We start from the raw sequence: 18191 nt of genomic DNA, 5'->3' as shown, positions 1-18191 counted from the left end.
TGTGACAAGCACTGCATTTCTTACTATATATGATATGTGTCAAAATAAGCATTTGTTTATACTAGTACTTAGTCAGACAGGCTGCATCTCCTCTGAAGTCTTACGTGTTTCCTGTCTTTGGGAAATAGTTAATTTGCTTAAAACTGGTTTAAAGAGAAGGATTGATCAGCTTTTATCTGCCTGTGCTCGTTTGTTTGGAAGGTCTATTCCAGTTCAGACAGGAGAGGGTCAGGGGAACGCAGAGAGGCCCGGTCCTTATGGGCCTCGATGCTAATTAAACCTAAACTGATAGAAAAAGCCTTCTCCACACTAATTATTCCCCATTTCAAGTCTAATTTCACCAATCAGTGCCATCTTTATTTCTGAGAGCAAATTGGGCAGTAATCATTTTCCAGTGGAGATTTCCCTGCCTCTAATTGTTGAAGATGATTTAGTCATTATCGGAATGCTGGCTACTCTTATCAGTCATCTCACAGGGCAAATTTATCTAGAGATTGTGCTCAGAGACATTAAGCTGGATATTATAATGAATTTTTAAAGTGATGACTCATGGTGTTGTCTTAGTCTGAGCGTTTCATACACGCGTACTCTAGCTAACAGGTGAAATGAAGCAGAAATGGGATGAAATGAAATGACGTGGCACAGCCTGAGAATATTTATCGAGATATTTAATGGAAAATAGTTGTACAAAACAAAAAAAAAAAAAAAAGAAGTTGTGCACTTATTTGACAGCAAGTTTAAATCAAACCACCATTGACACAATTCGTTTTCAGTGCAGTGACTCTTAGCGGTGATATGTGAAAGGATAAAATGTTTCATTAATGTCTTCCACGAGTTACAAGGAGTCACACAGCTTACCACAAGAGCCTGCAGCAGATCGAGATTTATACATTTTATTAGAAGCGCTACAAAAATATCACTTATCTTATTTGCAAATTCAGTTACACAGTTAATGAGCACAGTAAGCCACGTCCAGATAAGGAAAGGTAAAAATACAAAAAAAACAGACGAAGCAGTGCGTTAGCAGGATGTAAAGGAAGTCCAAGCGACTAAACATCAAGGACAAGAAGAAGGGGGTGTTACTTCCTTTTCCTGTTTGTCCACTTTAGCTTCCCGTCTCTCTGTGCTGGAGCAGTCTGACGGGTCAAGGTGATCCCTCTTTAATTTCCTTCAGCTTGATCAGCATGTGCAAAATGCGAGTCAGCTCTGCTTTCATAGCTTTCAATATACTTGATTGTATACATCTGGCACGGAGTTTACTCCATATAATTTATTTAACTTCATTTAATTTCGACATCATAAAATCTTGTGTCCTCTTCTTATACACCACGACACACCAGCAAATATATACACGCAGCTGGAAACATAAACACACAACACACAAATCTCCCTTTCTCAAAAAAATAAGCCCTATTTGTTTTTTTTGTTTTTTTTGCATTACAGCTTCTGATTACATGAATCAATATGGCAAAGATTTCACTGATGCACACTGGCGGCCCAGGTGACAGCTGATATGTTTCACAAACACGCTCTCTTTATGTTACTTGTATTTGTACTGTTTTAAACCGCGCCTATCATGGGATTCTTCCGTCTTGGGTCAGGCTGTCTTTCGTCGCCGTAGCGATAGCGGTCGGGGCTGTTGTAACGCTCCTTGACGGCAGGGTTTCTCTCTGGGCTGGTGTAGCGGCCGGGGCTGGCTTGCCGGTATCCGTCTCTTCTCCCTACGGTGTCGTAGTACTGGCGCCCTCTTTGACCCGCGGAGGGTGACGGAGGGACGTCCTGTCTTAAGGCAGCACGGTGCTGCTGTCCTGCCTGGGAAGAGGGGTAGTAGCGCGGATTGTTGAGCGGCTGCTGGGTGCTCAACTGAGGGACTGGCAAACGGCCCGAGTTACTCGCACCTGGAGCGTCCTGATAGTGGTTGGGGCCGGAATCTCTTGGCACAGGTCTGGAGTGGGTGGGGTAATCATATGGATCCCTCCTGAAAGGAAAAAGATGGTTGGTGTTAGAATTCTGTTAGAGTCCTGGCTGCAGGATTGTTAGATGCCAACAGTCAGGACAGACACATGCATTTTACATACAAATATAGATGTATGGTTAACAGTCTAGAGATGTCAACATTTAAGACTAGTTTAAACTGGTTTGGAGATGTGGACGTGCCAGAGATTTGGGCCTCCTTTGTGGTAAGCCGCCTTCTGTTATTCAGTTTATGTGGCGAGGCTGCGGCCTTGGCAGGATCGAGTTGTGGGGGGGAGGCCGTGGATGGAGAGATGCCAAGAGATAACAGCAAATGCCTTGGTAAGCATATATGAGGTTGTGTGTGTGTGTTTTTAGCTCGTGTGTGCAGGAATGTGTGTATGTGTGTCCCTCGGGTCTGCAATAACGAGGCAGCCAGCTGGAAGTCTCCGGTTCCCTCCCCACTAGCTGTGGGTGATTAGGGGCTAAACCCCAGGGTAAGGCGACCCGCGGGGCTCGGGGAGACGGAAGGAGAGAGAAAGTGAGACTGGAGAGGGAACTAGAGAGAAAGTGCGAGGGGGGGGGAGAAGAGACACACAGGAGAAAAGAAAAGGGAGGGCTGATCACCTTTCATTCAGGCCCAAATGTTTTCCGTCTTATGTGCTGTTTCCAGTGCTGAGTGACACACAAGTCAAGCTAGAGCGAGTAAGCAAATCTAAAAGTCAGGTCTTCAGCAGCCTAGCTGTAAGGGAAACTCTCCTATTTATAAAAGTGGTGAGGTGCAAGAGAACTGTCAACATCTTAAATTATACGTTTTGGCATTCAAATTATATAAAAGTCATTTTGGCAAACATCTCTGCTTTCCGGACAATTTAATATACTACATGAGCTAATTTAAACTACACATTTTTACCATATGTTCATATGCTGCAAAAAATCCTTTGGAACTTCCAGGATTTTTCACATTGATTACTTATAAAATGTGGCTCATCCAAGTCACAATTTCTAGACCAAAACACGCCTTTACTAAAAATCAGTACTCAGGATTACATAAGGACCTTTGTGCTAAAGACTTCTCAAAAGTTACTTAGAGTCACGTGTTCCCATTAAGGAGGTAGTTATTGACAAAGCTGCACTCTCACTAAATACTGGGCAATGTCTTGAGCCCAACTTCTTTCACAAGACCTTAAAAGAAGCATTAAAAACGCTACATCAGCTAAAGGTAAGACCTAGGTGTTCATCAGTCCATGTGGGAGACGTTATCATGCAAAGATCTGGAGCATGTTCTGTGGATGGATTAGACAAAAGCTGCAAAGTTTTCAGAATCACCATTACACCAAGGGATTTTACTCAAAAAGAAAAAAAGAAAAGACTTTAACAGAAGTTGTGTAAAGCCACAAGATGCATGACCCAAGAGATAGAAGAAAGTTCTACCGGAGTTCTGACCTTTACCTGGATTAGATGAAGTGGCATGACCTTACAAAGGCTTTTTAATCAATACATCCCAAAAATACTGATAAACTGATAACCCAGAATTCCCCCTCATTGTTGTGCAAGACTGATAGGAAACTCTGACTGAAGCTGTTGCTGATAATAGAGAGTCTACTAGTTATCAAATCCAGAGTTCACTCCCTTTTTTACGTGTGCTTTTCCATCCAACACAGTGAGTAATTACTCAGTGAGTTCAACAAAGACATGACAAGAGAGACGAGGCAGTACACAGATCAGTAGTGTGTGTTGCCAAAGAAAATTAATAATCTGATTCAGACTGAGATACAGTAGGCTGTATTTGATACTTTCGTTGTGTGGACATCACAAACAAAGTAGTAGTTGTTATTCTTTGTCTTAATTTGCACAGAGTGTTCTTGGAGCAGGCATGCAAATTTGATGCCCTCATAGTTTAGTGTCTACGCCAAGTGGATCAAGGACACATCTAAAGCCTGCAGGACACCGTTCCTTGAGGCCTGGAGTTCCCCCACCCTTGGTCTACACGGTCAAGACCATGGGGTAACAACATAACTGGCAGGCACATATGTCTCCATAAAGCCTGTAGTTCAGCCTCTATGACGAAATATATACATGACAAACTTATGACACTTGGACCTAGGTGGGCACAACATGATGCACTCTAGTTTGAAAACTATAACACTGGCATAATTCCTTCCTTGATTATGGAAAACATGTTTCTTGAACAGACAACACTCCAACTTGCTACTTTAAGAACTGCTAGGCAGAGCTAGGCTGCTCTGACCGCCACATGAGCAGTACAGTGCTGGCTATTGTTCAAATTGCTCTGGTGGTATATCAATCAGCAACAAAGAACAGCCAAACAGATTTAGATATTTACTTCCCACCCTTCAAAACTGGCTCCTGCTGTAGTTATTATACAGAAGCCTTGAGCTTAGCCTTTCCCTTGTTCTGTAATCATATCCCTCCGTCTCCTCTGTCCACTCCCATGAGTCGAGCTCAGCACCTGTTGACTGGCCAATTAGAAGGACTCACTCACCACAGATTGGGTAGCGCACAGCTTGGTTGTGAGTGAGTGTGCGTCTGTACTTGTGCCTTTGCAGACTTCCCATGAGGATATTCATGGACTGCGGTGACGTGAATTTCTCTAAGTGTGTGTCCGTATATCAGTACGGCGTGGGCTGCGAGGCTTGACCACCCAAACAGAGCAGTGGGACAGGATACACAGGTGGTCCCAACAATGAACAGCACTGCTTTGTCAGTCAGTAGAGCCAAGATGGAGTTGCAGATGCACAAAGACTTGCACTGCCAAGGCTTGAGATAAAGAGCAAAATAGGGTTGAAAAGAGAGAGAGGAAAGAGAAAATTCAGAGAAGTAGAAAAAGAAACAATATGACATGAAGACATGGGGGAGAGAGAAGCAGAAATAAAATGTGGGTAAAAACAACGTAGTCCTGCTTGGAAAGCTCTGCAAGGCAGGAATGGAAAGGGATAGACAGAGAGGAAGCGAGCCGAAGGTCAACCTCCTCATTAATCCAGATTAAATGGCGAAGGCCACCAGGGGAGGCGATGAGAAGGAATGAAAGAGGGATGGAGCGATACGTGGATAGAGGGGGGAGAACACCTGGGTCCTCAATCCGGCTCAGGGCCACCCAAACAGACAGGAACCACCGCCGGCTTCCCCTTTCTTCTTTCATCGCTCCTTATTTTTTCCTCCCTCTGCGATCTTCAATTTCCACATCTTTCAGACGAGCATATTCATCTTTCTCTTCTTCTCCTTTAGGCTTCGTCTCTCCATCGCCTATATAATCTCTCTGCTTAGTAGCAATTCAGGAAATGTAATCACCTCGGTCCTCTTTAAGATAAGGCCAAAGCAGTATTAGAACAAACAAATATCAGAGTAACCCTTTAGTGCTACACTAAAATTGGATTTGCTGACATCCATTTATTTTCAGTGCTAATATTTATAGCTGTATAAAATTCTAAAAGCTAAATATTTAAATTATCTCATTCTGCCATGTCCATTTTCTAAGAGTTAAAGTAGGAGGGATAAAGTTCTCTTGGATGCTGGGATGGCCTGCTACCCCTGCTTGGTAGCTGTATACACTACAGAGCTACCTTTTTATGAATCTACACAGAAGTGAACAGGACTAGTATTAGCAGTTCCAGAGAAGTTAGCACCAACCAACTTATTGATAAGTGCTTTGGCAAATTGTACTGCTCATTCTGACAGACTCAATGTTTTCCAATGACTGACTGAACCCCTAATAATGACAAAGTTGCTGGTTTCAGGCAATTAGACCTGAAATCAGGCAAAACCAGTAAAGGACACTGGTTAAACCCTTTACTTCCAAGACTGTGAAAGCACTGCATGTAAGCAAACATAGATGTGTTAGTAATGACGTGACTGTCTACCGCCATTTGACAGCATGTATCCGTGTGTGTGTCCGGTCAAGCAGCTGGGGGATTAGGGCTTCTACGGGCCTCGGTGACCCTTAGGGAATTTCTCATCCCTGGGTCGCACAGCTGGCTCCAGCCTGGTTGGGAGACGGACGGGAGTGGACGTCTTCAACTCCGTATGAGTTTTTGTGGGTGGTCGGTAACCTGAAATGTCCTCAACCAACTTTGGATTTATGCAACATTTGAATTTCACATAAATTATAATTGAATTTAGTGGAGCTAAATAAAATATTGTGAACGAGAGAGCGCGAGCCAGAGAAGAGTGCATGGTCGTGTTTGTACATTCCAAGCGTCAGAATGAGATCCCTGTTTACTTGATAACTTACGTAACGCACTTCACGGGCCTGTTTGTGTGCAACGTAGCAAATGAATACGGGGAGACGGAAAAAGAAATGTGAGGCCTAAAAACAGAGAATAGAGGCCAAAAATGTTGGGTTTTAGACACAACTTGCATTAACTCAGATATAAAATGATTTTCTTGTGTACCGATTAACCCGTCTCATGCTAACGGCATAATAACTGTGCTGCAGCTCACTCAGGACAAAGGGAAAATTTCCTCCATAGCTCTTACTTTTGACTTATTTCAAAGCAAAAAAAAAAACCCAAACATGCCAAACATGGCAGATTCCTGCCGGATTAAAATGTTGTTTGCTGTCGGTAATGACAATTAGAGGGGCTCTGCCAGCACTGCTAATCTGGTTTGAAAGGAGCTTATGACAACGAGAGACAAGCAGACAGTAGGTGTGTTTCCATTCAGCTGTCAGGAAAGTTTCACACACACTTTAGAAATGTCAAAATAAAAAAAATAAAATTAAAACATCACATGCAAATGAGAGGGTTCCACGTGCGACACTGGAACAAATAAACAGGTCTGAATGAATGTCAAAAAGGAGAATGGGAGACTTTTAAGAGTGATTTAGTACATGCCAGGCTGCTGTTATTACCACTGAATGTGGTAGCAGTGATATTATTAATACAGCTGCCATTAGCCTCAGTAACTTACAGATGACATTTAGCAGTGTGTCAAGTCACGTTTGATCTATTTGTACAATTTGTCATTATTTTATCCTTATTTATTACTTATTATACTCCCTACCGACACTTTTAATGAGGCAAATAACTTAAAAGTCCATTTTTATTTTTATCTTTTGCTTTCCCAGACTTTTTGGCCATTGGTTGCTCATAATTTGCCTCAAGTGACCTCAACTGCTCATATGATGATGGGACAGAGCAATGTCTTACAGAGCCTTCACACCTCGGCTCATGTGATGACTCGCATGATTTAATAGTGGGTCAACAAGCCTCAGGGCCCCTTCGAAGAAAATGACCCCCACATGGGGTTAAATACTTGGGACTATCCATCAGTTGTTTCTGAACTGAAGAAGCCTCTTGGATGAGAGGCCAAACGTCTTCCCGAACCAAAAAGGAGTCCAGCTGCCATCATTTCAAATAATTAAGCTTAACATATCTTGGATGGTTGAGAGCCTACATGGACAAGTTTCTAGAGGTTGCTGGCTGCTATCAGGCAAAACTGGCCAAAAAGAGAGTACTGCATCAAAATCCTCCTTGTGAGTGCTTTGGTCACTAGTAGATACACATGTGTGTAGTTTGCATGGAAGACACAGACTTGACAAAAACACCTTGTAGCTACTAGCCGAATGGTAGTAAAAAGCAGAGCAGTTGGTGTGTTTCATGTAAACTATCGGTGACCCCAGAGATCCAAACAATCACGAGAAGGTTTTTGCCAACCAGTCAGTGAATGCACATTTTTCATTAGCGACTGGTGGTTATTGGGGTGTCACTGAACAATTTCTAGGCCTATCTGACTAAGGCTTTAGCAGCTGACTCAGAGTGACTGACATTAACTTTAGGAACACTCGCCAACTGGTTGGGGAATACACATTTTTTCTTCTTACGTAAACTAGGGGCTGGCAATCTTCAACACCAAAAGAGTGTCAAAATAGGCATTTGAGCCCCTCCTACCAAAGAAAATGGGGAGATAAAGAGCTGCACATGTGTGGGGCGTGGATGTCACATTAGTTGTTTTTTTTTTTTAAAGCTTGCACGAGCAACAGCTGAGGGACTAAAGGGCTGCGGGCTGTCGACCTCTGACTTGACCCTCCACTGTCCCATGTCTAAAATAGCAAAAAAAGTAACGTCAAATGGTTAGCAGTCAAGTGACTTCAAAACCTCAGTTGTCTTGGTCTGTGCATGATCCACTAAGGAGCTTCACCACTGGTTGTATGGTGTGCCACCTCTCGTCTCCACCCTCATTTATGTCTAGTTAGCCTTGAAAAGCTAAATTAGCAAGCTGCTAATGTTAGTCGAGACACTTGCAAACATCCTGATGTTACTCATAATTGTATCTCAGCCATATACAAGCTTCACACTGTCACAATGCTTTCACCTTGCAGCACTTTAGCAGTCTAAAACTGACATTTGGATGTTTCTATCTCTATACATCAGTGACATACTGCATGCTGTACACACACGTATACTGAGTGTCAGGATACCACAGTTTCCCCACTCTTCCTGCTGATAGCGCCTCCTGTTTTACTGACCGCATTTGCTTCCTCTCATCAGACTTGTTTTTTGGGTTTGTTTGTTTTTAGTTAGGCAGCCTAAAAATGGTTCTGGGTTCTTCACCCTGTTGCAAATGCATTCCAAGAAACACGACACTGCAGCTTTTATTCATTTTTCAGATTTCTGCTAGTAGGCAGAACTGAAGAGGCAGCAAATTCATGCAATACAAAGTGAAAAAAAAGCAAGAGCAATGAATTGTTTCCCCCTTCCTGTATGGACAGGACTCTTGTCTCTATTTGAACAAGAGTGGAAACCATTTAGAAATCCAGCAAAACACTGTATCTAATTTTAATGTTACTTTCTTCAAATGTGATGCATTCACAATTTGAGAAAATGGAGACAGTGTAAAGTGAGGTGGAAAAAGGCTGGCTGCGTTGAAAAAAAAAAAAAGAAAAAAAAAAAAGGCAGGCTATGTTTAGCAGGAGACAGGCAGAGAGACAGATGAGACACCCGTCTGTCCCTCTGAGGTCTATATAGAGCAACAGTGCAAGGTGTGATGTGAACCACGGGGACCACGGGAGTGGAAAGCTGTAATGACACGCCGTCTAATACATCTGACTCACACTTTGAGAACATCATCACCATATACCACACTCTCAACCACCCTCTGAGAGCCTGAGAGTGTGCGTGAGTGTGTGTGTGTGAGAGAGAGAGACAGAGAAAATGATAGAGTGGATATTACATCCATAGCTATGCATGTGAATTTGTGCTGGGAGTGCATATGATTACATATTCTGCAGTGAAAGAAAAACAGGAGTATCCATGAGGGACTGTGAGAGAGTGTGGCCATTTAGGCATCGCTTCTGCCGTATGATGGCGAAGAATGTGTGTATGGGGGTAGGCGTGTGAGGGGGGTTATCCTACACCTGCCCCTAGGAAGCGGAAGGAGGAAATTATTAACACCCCCAACTGCCAGTGCCTTATTAGACCCCCCATACTTTCACCATCCTGCTCTCCCTCATTTGTCATAAGTGCTGTACACTAAACAGCTGGAAAACAGCCATGTGTGTATATGGGACACGCGCGCACTCCGACTCCAAAAGGCAAAAAGTATGATTAAAGTCGGAGAAACAGCACTCTTGTGTACAATAACATTTGCATTAATCACAAATAACCTTTAAAACATGTAGATAATAAAGGTACATTTAAGGGCTCAATGTAAATTTGTATTATGTAAAGGACAAAAAGGTGTGAACTCCAAGGACAGTAGTTAGAAATACAAGATTTGCATAATTTACACAATTGCGCAATTTTCTCAGAAATTATAATCATAAAATACCATAAAAGGAGCCCTGTGTTATTCAAAGCTGTAAATTATTATGGAACAGCCCACAATTTTACCCGCCCCCCGATATGGTCTTTGATTTAACCACAAATCTATGAGTAATAAAAAAGAAGGAAAAGGAACTGCACCTCTTCTGTTTCAGGGTTACGCGGTAAGATATTCACAGAATCTCAGAAACTCCTATTCTCAACACGAGAATGCCAAGGACGCCGCTTTCAACTCACAACAAGCCACAAGCCAGTTTTCATCAATACAAGCTGGACAAATAACTGTGTGCAGCTGGCTGGTTTTGTCATAAATTTTTAACTTTAATCCTTAAAATTCTGATTTTTTTTCTTAACATTTGTACATCTTTACCAAATCACCCCAGTGCACTGTCCTATATAGAACTGTACAGGTGACTTGCCTGAGGAATGATTCATCATAGACTACAAGTGATTATTTTGCACTGACCCTTCTCACTGAGGGGACGTGAACCAAAAACACGGCAGTAAAAGCCACTGTAACCCCTCACTCCCCTGAAAACAGGGCTGTTAGTGTCTGCAAACTCTCAGACACAATCTCACAAAAAAGTCAGCTGACTGACATTTGCACATTGAATCTATTAATGTTCGGATAGCGAAGATGAGGGGAGCATGCAGATACATATGCTCGCACATCTGCCAGTTTTTGCACTCACCTGTTAGTCAAATGATGACAAACAGGCATGAGTTGCATGCAAAATACATTAATTGCTCTGTTAAAAAAAAAAAAAACAACCCAGCTGCTGCATCTCACGGCCAAACACACCCACGCACACAGGCATTCATATGAATGTCTGCGCACACTTTTTCTGGGTAAAAATGTTTATTGTGTTATAATTTGCAGAGGTAGCAGCAGAATTAGAAGAAAAAAAAAGACCCCAAACAGACCGAAATGACTTTAAATCAGTCAGTGACATCTGTGCCTGCGTTCTCAGGTTTCTTTATGATAAGTTGAGACCTTAGCCAAACTATTTCCTCTGGTCCGAACAGACCGGTCATCAATTATTGTAAAGATTGTTTATTTAAAGGATGTAATACAGTATATTTAGCAGATTGACATATTCATTAGTGTATGATGCATTTGCCAGATTCTCCAAATTCATCCTCGTCCACATGCACGTGCGCAGAGTGGGAGCGCTAATGGCACTGTGCTGAGCTGAGTGTTCGACACAGAGCAGGCCCACAGCACAGGAAACCATTAGCCACTCTGGTCCTGGCTGCTGAGGCAGCTCTGCTAATCAAACCAGCCTATGTCAACAACAGCGGTCGAAATTGGCTCTCACCTGCACGCACGTGCCTCATTTAAATGGACCCGTGTTTACACTCGCTGCTACTATATAGTGAGGATGGGTGGCCGGGGGGAGTAGGAGTGTGTACAGTATCGGTGACAGGTAACGGTGGGTCCAGGTGCAGAACGGGACCTTGGGGTTAGCAATGAGAAGGTGAGGAGAGACGAGATGCAGCAGGCCCAACAGGCTGTATGTAAACTAAGAATAGGCGCTTTGGTAAAAGTCGCAGCGACATTCGGTGCCCGTTCATTGTGACGGTGATGTCATGTTTCTGGGCTCTATCATTTATTTGTCTGAAATCCAAAGCATTTAGCTGCTGCTGCTCCAGAGCGTCTGCACGAAGAAGAAAACCCCCCAAAACAGTCAATTTCCCATGGCAGCAAAAGTAGAAGCTATTACTGAGGCAGTCAAAGGTTGGATTTAGTTCTTGGACAGTACTGCAGGGTAACAGAGACGTGCAGGGGAAAAGCAGTAAAGCAACACTTGATGGCAGAAGCAGGTGGGATTTCTTTTTAACTAAACACAGAAACTTTTAGGTCCTCTGCAGCACATTTCTCTATTAGCCCTGTCAGTGGAAACTAAGTTCACTCTGCGTCCACTGGATTGCATTCCCTTTTATTCTGAGTAAAGAGGAGAGCATTTGAATTCACGGTGACTCCCGCCTGTCCGTCTGTATTTGCGGACTAAATGTCACGCAGACTCGTACATGACAGTCTTTGTATTTCTCACCGAGCTTACAGGCACCGCTGTGGCATCAAAGTGCATATATCTTTTGTTTTATTTATAATGCCATGATTTCATTTCTCCCCCTCGTGCGCAGGGCCTGAGAGAGGGATGGGAAAGACAGAAGAGAAACAAAGAGAAGTGAGAGACGTATAAACAGAAGTGACGGAAGAATGCAGACAAAAGGATTGATGGAATCAGGGGGGAAAAAGCTGAAAAAGTGGAGTTATTGTAAACAGGTAGAGCCGCCGGTGCCTCGGCTGAGCGTGCGACAGAGCTGGTTAAAGCCCCTTCATTTCCTGCTGCTGATTCCATTACAGCTTTCTGTGTCTGAGCGCAAACGCTGTTAGCGGGACAAACATTTCTGCTTCTGCACACCAATGGGCCCACTCCGTCTTAAAGGCCCCCTAAAAAAGGGAAGGGTCAGTGCACCTCTTGGGAAATCAGTCGAATAAACCCGCACAGTGCTTCACACACACACACACACACACACACACTGCTTTCGATACTCTTGGGCTGCTTATTTATTGGTATTATTTAACAATAAAGCGAGGGAGGGGTGGGCCGCACAAACTTCTAAACCAATCGTCTCGGTTACTGAGCCATTACCAGCTGTTATGGGGCAAATGCAGAAAAAAAGCACAGCGGAAATAAGAACTCTCTAGAACCCGAGGAATGAAATGACCTACGGAGACAATATACTTTAAATGAGTTAGAGAAGTTTAAAGTGAGTCATTCGACAGCTGGACGGCAGCGGGTGGGGACACAGGTGATCGCTCGTGAAGCTGGCAGATGCTGAATTGAGGTTTAATAAAGAAGGGACAGCAACAAATATCATTTCTCCACTGACCTTGAAAAGGCCGTATAAATTCATCAGGAGCTCAAAAACTTCAGGCGCTAACAATATTACTGCACTAAAATGATAATACACTTGCAGTACGACTGTGTGAGACGCGGGACTCGAAGGTTTTATTTCCAGCTGGAGAAATAACAGTGCGGCAGAAATAAGTGATTAAATGTGACAATTGTTTAATACAGTACTTTTAGCTCAGCACTTGAGCCAGCCCTCATTTGTTTATAGCTTGCAGGGGAAATGGGAAATAAATGCAGCAATTTATTGAAATGAGTGCAAAGATACAGTTTTATGTCTGTCAGTCTATCGTTGGCCTTTTTTTAGAGACTGGACAAAAAAAAACAAACATGTTTTGTGACACGCTGCTAGTAACAATTGCCCTCCTTCTTGATGAATTAGCTGTGATTAACCACTTTTTTGAAAAGCTGAGCTCAAATCTACCAGTCACATCCAGGCCTGAATACTGCCAGACCTGTTAAATCATGAAATAACTTAAATAGAGCCTGTCTGACAAAGTAAAGTAGACCAAAAAGATCTCAAAAAGCAACATATCGTGCCACAGATACTGTTGAGAAACAAAGTCACTGAAATTCATCAGTCTGGAAAAGCTTGTAAAGCGATTTCTAAGGCTTTGGGACTCCAGTGAACCACGGTGAGAGCCTTTATACATGAATGAAGAAAACTTTGAACAGTGGTGAACCATCCTAGGAGTGACCGGCCGACCAGAATTACTCCAAGAGTGCATCGAGGACTCATCCAGGAGGTCACAAAACATCCCAGAATGACATTAAAGGAACTGCAGGCTTCACATGTCTCAATTAAGGTCAAAGTTCATCATTCAACAATAAGAAAGAGAGCGGGCAAAAATGGCGTCCATGGAAGAGTTCAAGGAGAAAACCACTGCTAACCAAAAAGACAACAAAGGCTCGTCTCAGTTTTGCCAGAAAATATCGTGGTGATCCCCAAGACTTTGAGTAAAATACTCTGTGGACTAACGAGACAAAAGTTGGACTTTTTGGAAGGTTTGCGTCCTGTTACATTTCATAAAAGGAACATCATGCCAACAGTCAAACATAGTGGTGGTAGTTTGATGGTCTGCAGCTGCTTTGGGATGACTCGCTGTAATTGATGCAACATTAGTGCTGCTCTGTACCAGAAAATCCTGAAAGTGGATGTCTGGCCATGAGTTCATGTCCTGCAGTTCAAGGGTTATGAAGCAGGACAATGATCCAAAACACACCAGCAAGTCCACCTCGGAATAACTCAAAAAATAAAAAATACAGGTTTTTGGAGTTATAGTCTAGACTTAAATCTGATTAAGATGCTGTGGCATGACCTTCAACAGGCCGTTAATGCTGAAAACCCTCCAGTGGGTGAATTAAAACACTTCTGTAAAGACGAATGGGCCAGCATTCCTCTACAGTGATGTGAAAGACTCATTTGCCAGCTATCACAATCACTTGGCTACAGTTGTCGCTACCAAGGATGGCCCAACAAGTCATTCGTTTTAAGGGGAAATTACTTTTTCACACAAGGCCACCTGTAGGTTTGAATTACTTATTTTCCCTTAATGAATGAAAATCATAATAAAAAAAGATGGCATTTTGTAGTTACTAGGGTTATCTTTGTCTAATATAAAAACATTTTTGTTCATGCAAGTGAGAAAACCTTGCAAAAATCAGACATCAGGAAGGAGGAAAATAATTTTTACAGGACTTGTGTTTCAACACACAATAAAAAAAACAAAACAAACTAAAGTCTTGCACAAGACATTTGCGCAGTACCTTGTTAAAAAAAAACAACAAAAAACTGGGATGCTTGGTGTGTCCAGCCTTAGTGCAGCTCATCAGGGCCTGAGCATACATAACCAGAGTGAAAAGTGCTGAAACATGGTGGAGAAAGCCAAGAGGCTGTAAAGCCAGGAACAGAGCATGTGCACTTTTCATGAGGGTCAGTTGAGAGTCCTTAAGGGACACTTTCCCACATAGCAGCGGATACTCAGCATGCTAAGGACAATCAAGAAGTTGGCCCCTGGTTTTTAAGGAGGTGCAGAGAGTGCTTGTTAAGAGCATACAGGATTCAGTCACTTGTCAAATATTCAAGCACGAGGACCTCCTTAGAACGACTAAGTGCAAACACAGGTGCAGAGAGATGAACTTGCTTGAGGTCTTCATGAGTCCAACATGTCGGACACCGGTGAATGTTGTCTGAATTTAGTCATTTAATTTCGTCTTCCTCCTACACTTACTAAGAAGTGTAGAACAAAGCTGGTGTGAATGTCTACATTCTTATGTCCAACTGTTGCTAGTTTCTGCTCAGCTCTACCACATGTTACAGGTTGTTCACCCTGACCATTTTGCAGCGTATGTTACCCTCACCTGTTTGATCATTTAAGAGACAATGAGGCGCCCTTTATTGGTTTTCCTTTGGTGAGGGAAGGGAGGCACACACACCTCCACAAATACATTGTTGGGATTACTGTGGCCAGATGGACAGTTTTTACATACTGCCCAACCTCTGTGTCCTTCTCAGTGGATAATTTCCATTGTTCACATGTGAGAGAAGCTTCACTGTGGTTCCTGACTGGAGCCCTGTGCTCTCTTGACTCTCTGGCCATCGGCTGCACATTAATCAGCCAATTATCAGCCCTGGAGATAAACGTTGCTACGCCAACCTGGCAACCTAATCCAATCACCTTGGGGAAACGGGTCACGAAGGCACTCTGATTGGATAACCCGGGGCTGGGTCGTCGCGCCTGTGACCCGCTGCTTTGAATTGGTAATGATGTTAATATTCTCCATATGGTCGCGTGTGTGTTGGGCATTCGTGTGTGTGTGCCTCCCAAAGCACGGGGGGCGATCTGGAGGTCGAGCTGCACCCCAGCATTAATGGCCGGTGGAGAGGGCGGTAAGAGCCAAAAGCAGCACTATCCTCCCCCTGGGGCAAACCTCTCGATGCTGCCATTTCTAGCCCTCTTTCCAAATCCTCTTTGCCAGACTTCAGCTTCTCTTCTTGGCTGCCATGCAGTAGCCCTTAGCACTATGTCCCATATTTTCCAACACAATAACCACAAAGTGCCAACAAACATTCAAGAATTGGAAAAAACATTAAGAAACATCTTCTAAACTTAAGTGCTTTCATTTGGAAAACTGTAATATGTTAACGCATACCGATGACTGAAAGCGAAATATTTGAATTTCTACCTGAAGCCCTTAATGCCTCCTCATCACCGATCCTAACTCCTACCTCTCCTTTCCATATCCACCCATCTGTGAGATGCTTTTATACATCTCCTGTACTATCTGTGCACACACACCCACACACTCACCTCTTTCCCTCCCACCCCTCCAGCTGCAGCCCCAGCCGGCTCCACACAAAGGCAGGCCAAATGTATGCTAATGAGAGCCAGGCCAATGGTGGAGCCGCACTCATTTTGAGAGGAAATGGCTTTCAATAATGGCGGCCCCCGGGGGGATTTTGCACAAAGTTCAGCTCCACTTTGAAAAATGCATTCAATTCACTGCTGTGTCTGCTCTCCCTTTTTCTCCTGTTTTTCCCCCTCACGATGAAAAAAAAGAAGAAGAAGAAGAAGAAGAAGAGGGAGGAGGAGGAGGAAAGAAAAAATAAAGCACATTCCGGAATATATTTGTGCCCCCCTCCTCCTCTTGCCTTGGTATTTATGCTAGAGAGAGTCAGAGGAGTCTTGGGGACCGAGGAGCCGTGATTTATCTTTACAGAAACATCAGAAACAAAAACACAAACATGTGAGTCTGAATAGTGTTCAAACTCTATCTGGCACTTCTCCTCTGCCTTTTGTTGCTCTGGCTTTTTTTTTCTTTTTGCTCTGTTGCTGATTCAAATGTCCCCAGAAGCGTGTTAACTGTAGCATATGCATTTCAAGTGGATCACATCCTATGGGTCTTGGGCCCAAAAATACTTCAAAGAGGAGATGAAGTAAGTTAAATAACAATGAGGGAAATTTCTCGAGGTAATGAACATTATTTGAACCTCACTTGTTGTGTTTGTGTCTAATTATGAAAGCCAGAGAATCTGATGGAGGCCACTTTAATATAAAGCATCTGTTATTTATATGATGGGGAAAAACATTTTAGAGCAAGAGACCACTAAGGCGGTACAAATGATTATTTTCATCATCGGTTAATTAAGTTTTTCTTAATAAAAATGTCCGAAAATAGAGAAAAATTACATAGTAAGATTTCCCAGACTTCATAATGAAGATCTTTAAATTGCTTGATTTGCCTGACCAACATCTAAACCCACATACTCAATTTATAATGACTCAGCCCATCTGTGTAATTAAAATATGGCCAGTTTCCCTCTGTAGGTTCATCCCTTTGCGCAGTGCTGCAGCTATTTTCAGATCACTCCTCGGACAACTCATTCCGATCCAAGGACTTGTGTGTTTGTGACGTTTGCTGGGCCCCATCCACAGTGTCACAACAATGGCCATTTATCTCGAATTTCACTGTAGGAAAGGGGCAACATCAAAGTCAGGTCAGTTTGATGCAGAAATGGATGTTTGGGCTCGGAGAAAGTTTGAGGTTCATGGTGAAATTGCACAAAAAGCAATCTAAAAATAGCAGCTGTGCTGGAAGGAGTCCAGATGTGCACAAGGGGGCGGTCTTGAGTGGGAGATTGGTCAAACTAAAATCAAATGTTGTTGTTGATTTGTTAAGGTCAGTGTTGGCATTTCACTCAAAAAAAAAAGAGAGTACGGTATGACACATTTCTCCAGTATGTTCACTAATTACTCGCCAGAAAACGTAATGTGTTACAGTACTTGTTGTGCAATGCTGTCTCTGCTTGCGAACAGCTGAAGTTGTGCTAGCAATATTGCTGGAAGCAGTTTACATTTCACTATTGCATCTCCACGCCGGAGATCATTCCACCATTTTCCACATCCCGGCATATAAACTGATGCTTTCCCTGCCCGAGTATTATTTTGAACTTCCGAGTGACTCAGGAATGACTAATTATTCAAGATCTCCCAGAATAGTTTAAGTCTATGATATCTATCCATCTATTTATCCATCTATGAGCTGAGAGTTAGACTTTTAACACTATCATGTGCTGCGAAACAGTAATTGTTGGAATATTTCATCCTTGGCTGGGACAGCGTTCCTGCTTTCCCGATAAACTCACGTTCCCAATAAAGCATCTTCAAATTTCTAGTGTTGCCAAACAAGAAACTCCAAATCCAAGGAGATTCAAATCTACACATCTGAGATGCTGAAATGACTTAAAGTTGTTTTACTTTTACTTGCTAACCTGACTGATGGATTATCACAGTGCAATAAAAGGGAAGCTTTGGTCTGTCAAAGGTCATTCAAATCTCCTTCAGCCTGCCTCCATTTGGGTTTGTCCCCCTAGTTACAGCTGGATAATCTCTCTATCCCTGCGCAGCTTGGTTATGTCCTTCTTTCTCCTTTGCTTTCTCTCTCTCAGATTCTCAGTGCGCTTCGTACCCCCTGAGCTGGTGCTGATGTCTGCGCTCCCTGGTGCCTGTCATATCAGGAGGGGCAATAACCCGTGAAA

General features: G+C 43.0%; 1 protein-coding gene across 2 annotated transcripts in view; it reads right to left on the bottom strand.

The window, feature by feature from the left end:
* Window positions 1-666: 666 nt before the first annotated feature.
* The window catches only part of pard3ba (par-3 family cell polarity regulator beta a), a 189487-nt gene continuing 171962 nt past the window's right edge, over window positions 667-18191 (bottom strand). For both annotated transcript variants that reach the window (XM_063467318.1, XM_063467319.1), the window contains one exon: window positions 667-1978. In XM_063467318.1, coding sequence (XP_063323388.1) covers window positions 1561-1978 — 418 coding nt within the window. In that variant the 3' untranslated portion in view covers window positions 667-1560. The remainder of the gene's footprint in view (window positions 1979-18191) is intronic.

The sequence above is a fragment of the Pelmatolapia mariae genome, linkage group LG23 (assembly GCF_036321145.2).
Source record: "Pelmatolapia mariae isolate MD_Pm_ZW linkage group LG23, Pm_UMD_F_2, whole genome shotgun sequence".
Classification (NCBI taxonomy): Eukaryota; Metazoa; Chordata; class Actinopteri; order Cichliformes; family Cichlidae; genus Pelmatolapia; species Pelmatolapia mariae.
This window is presented reverse-complemented; position numbering and strand designations above follow the sequence as displayed.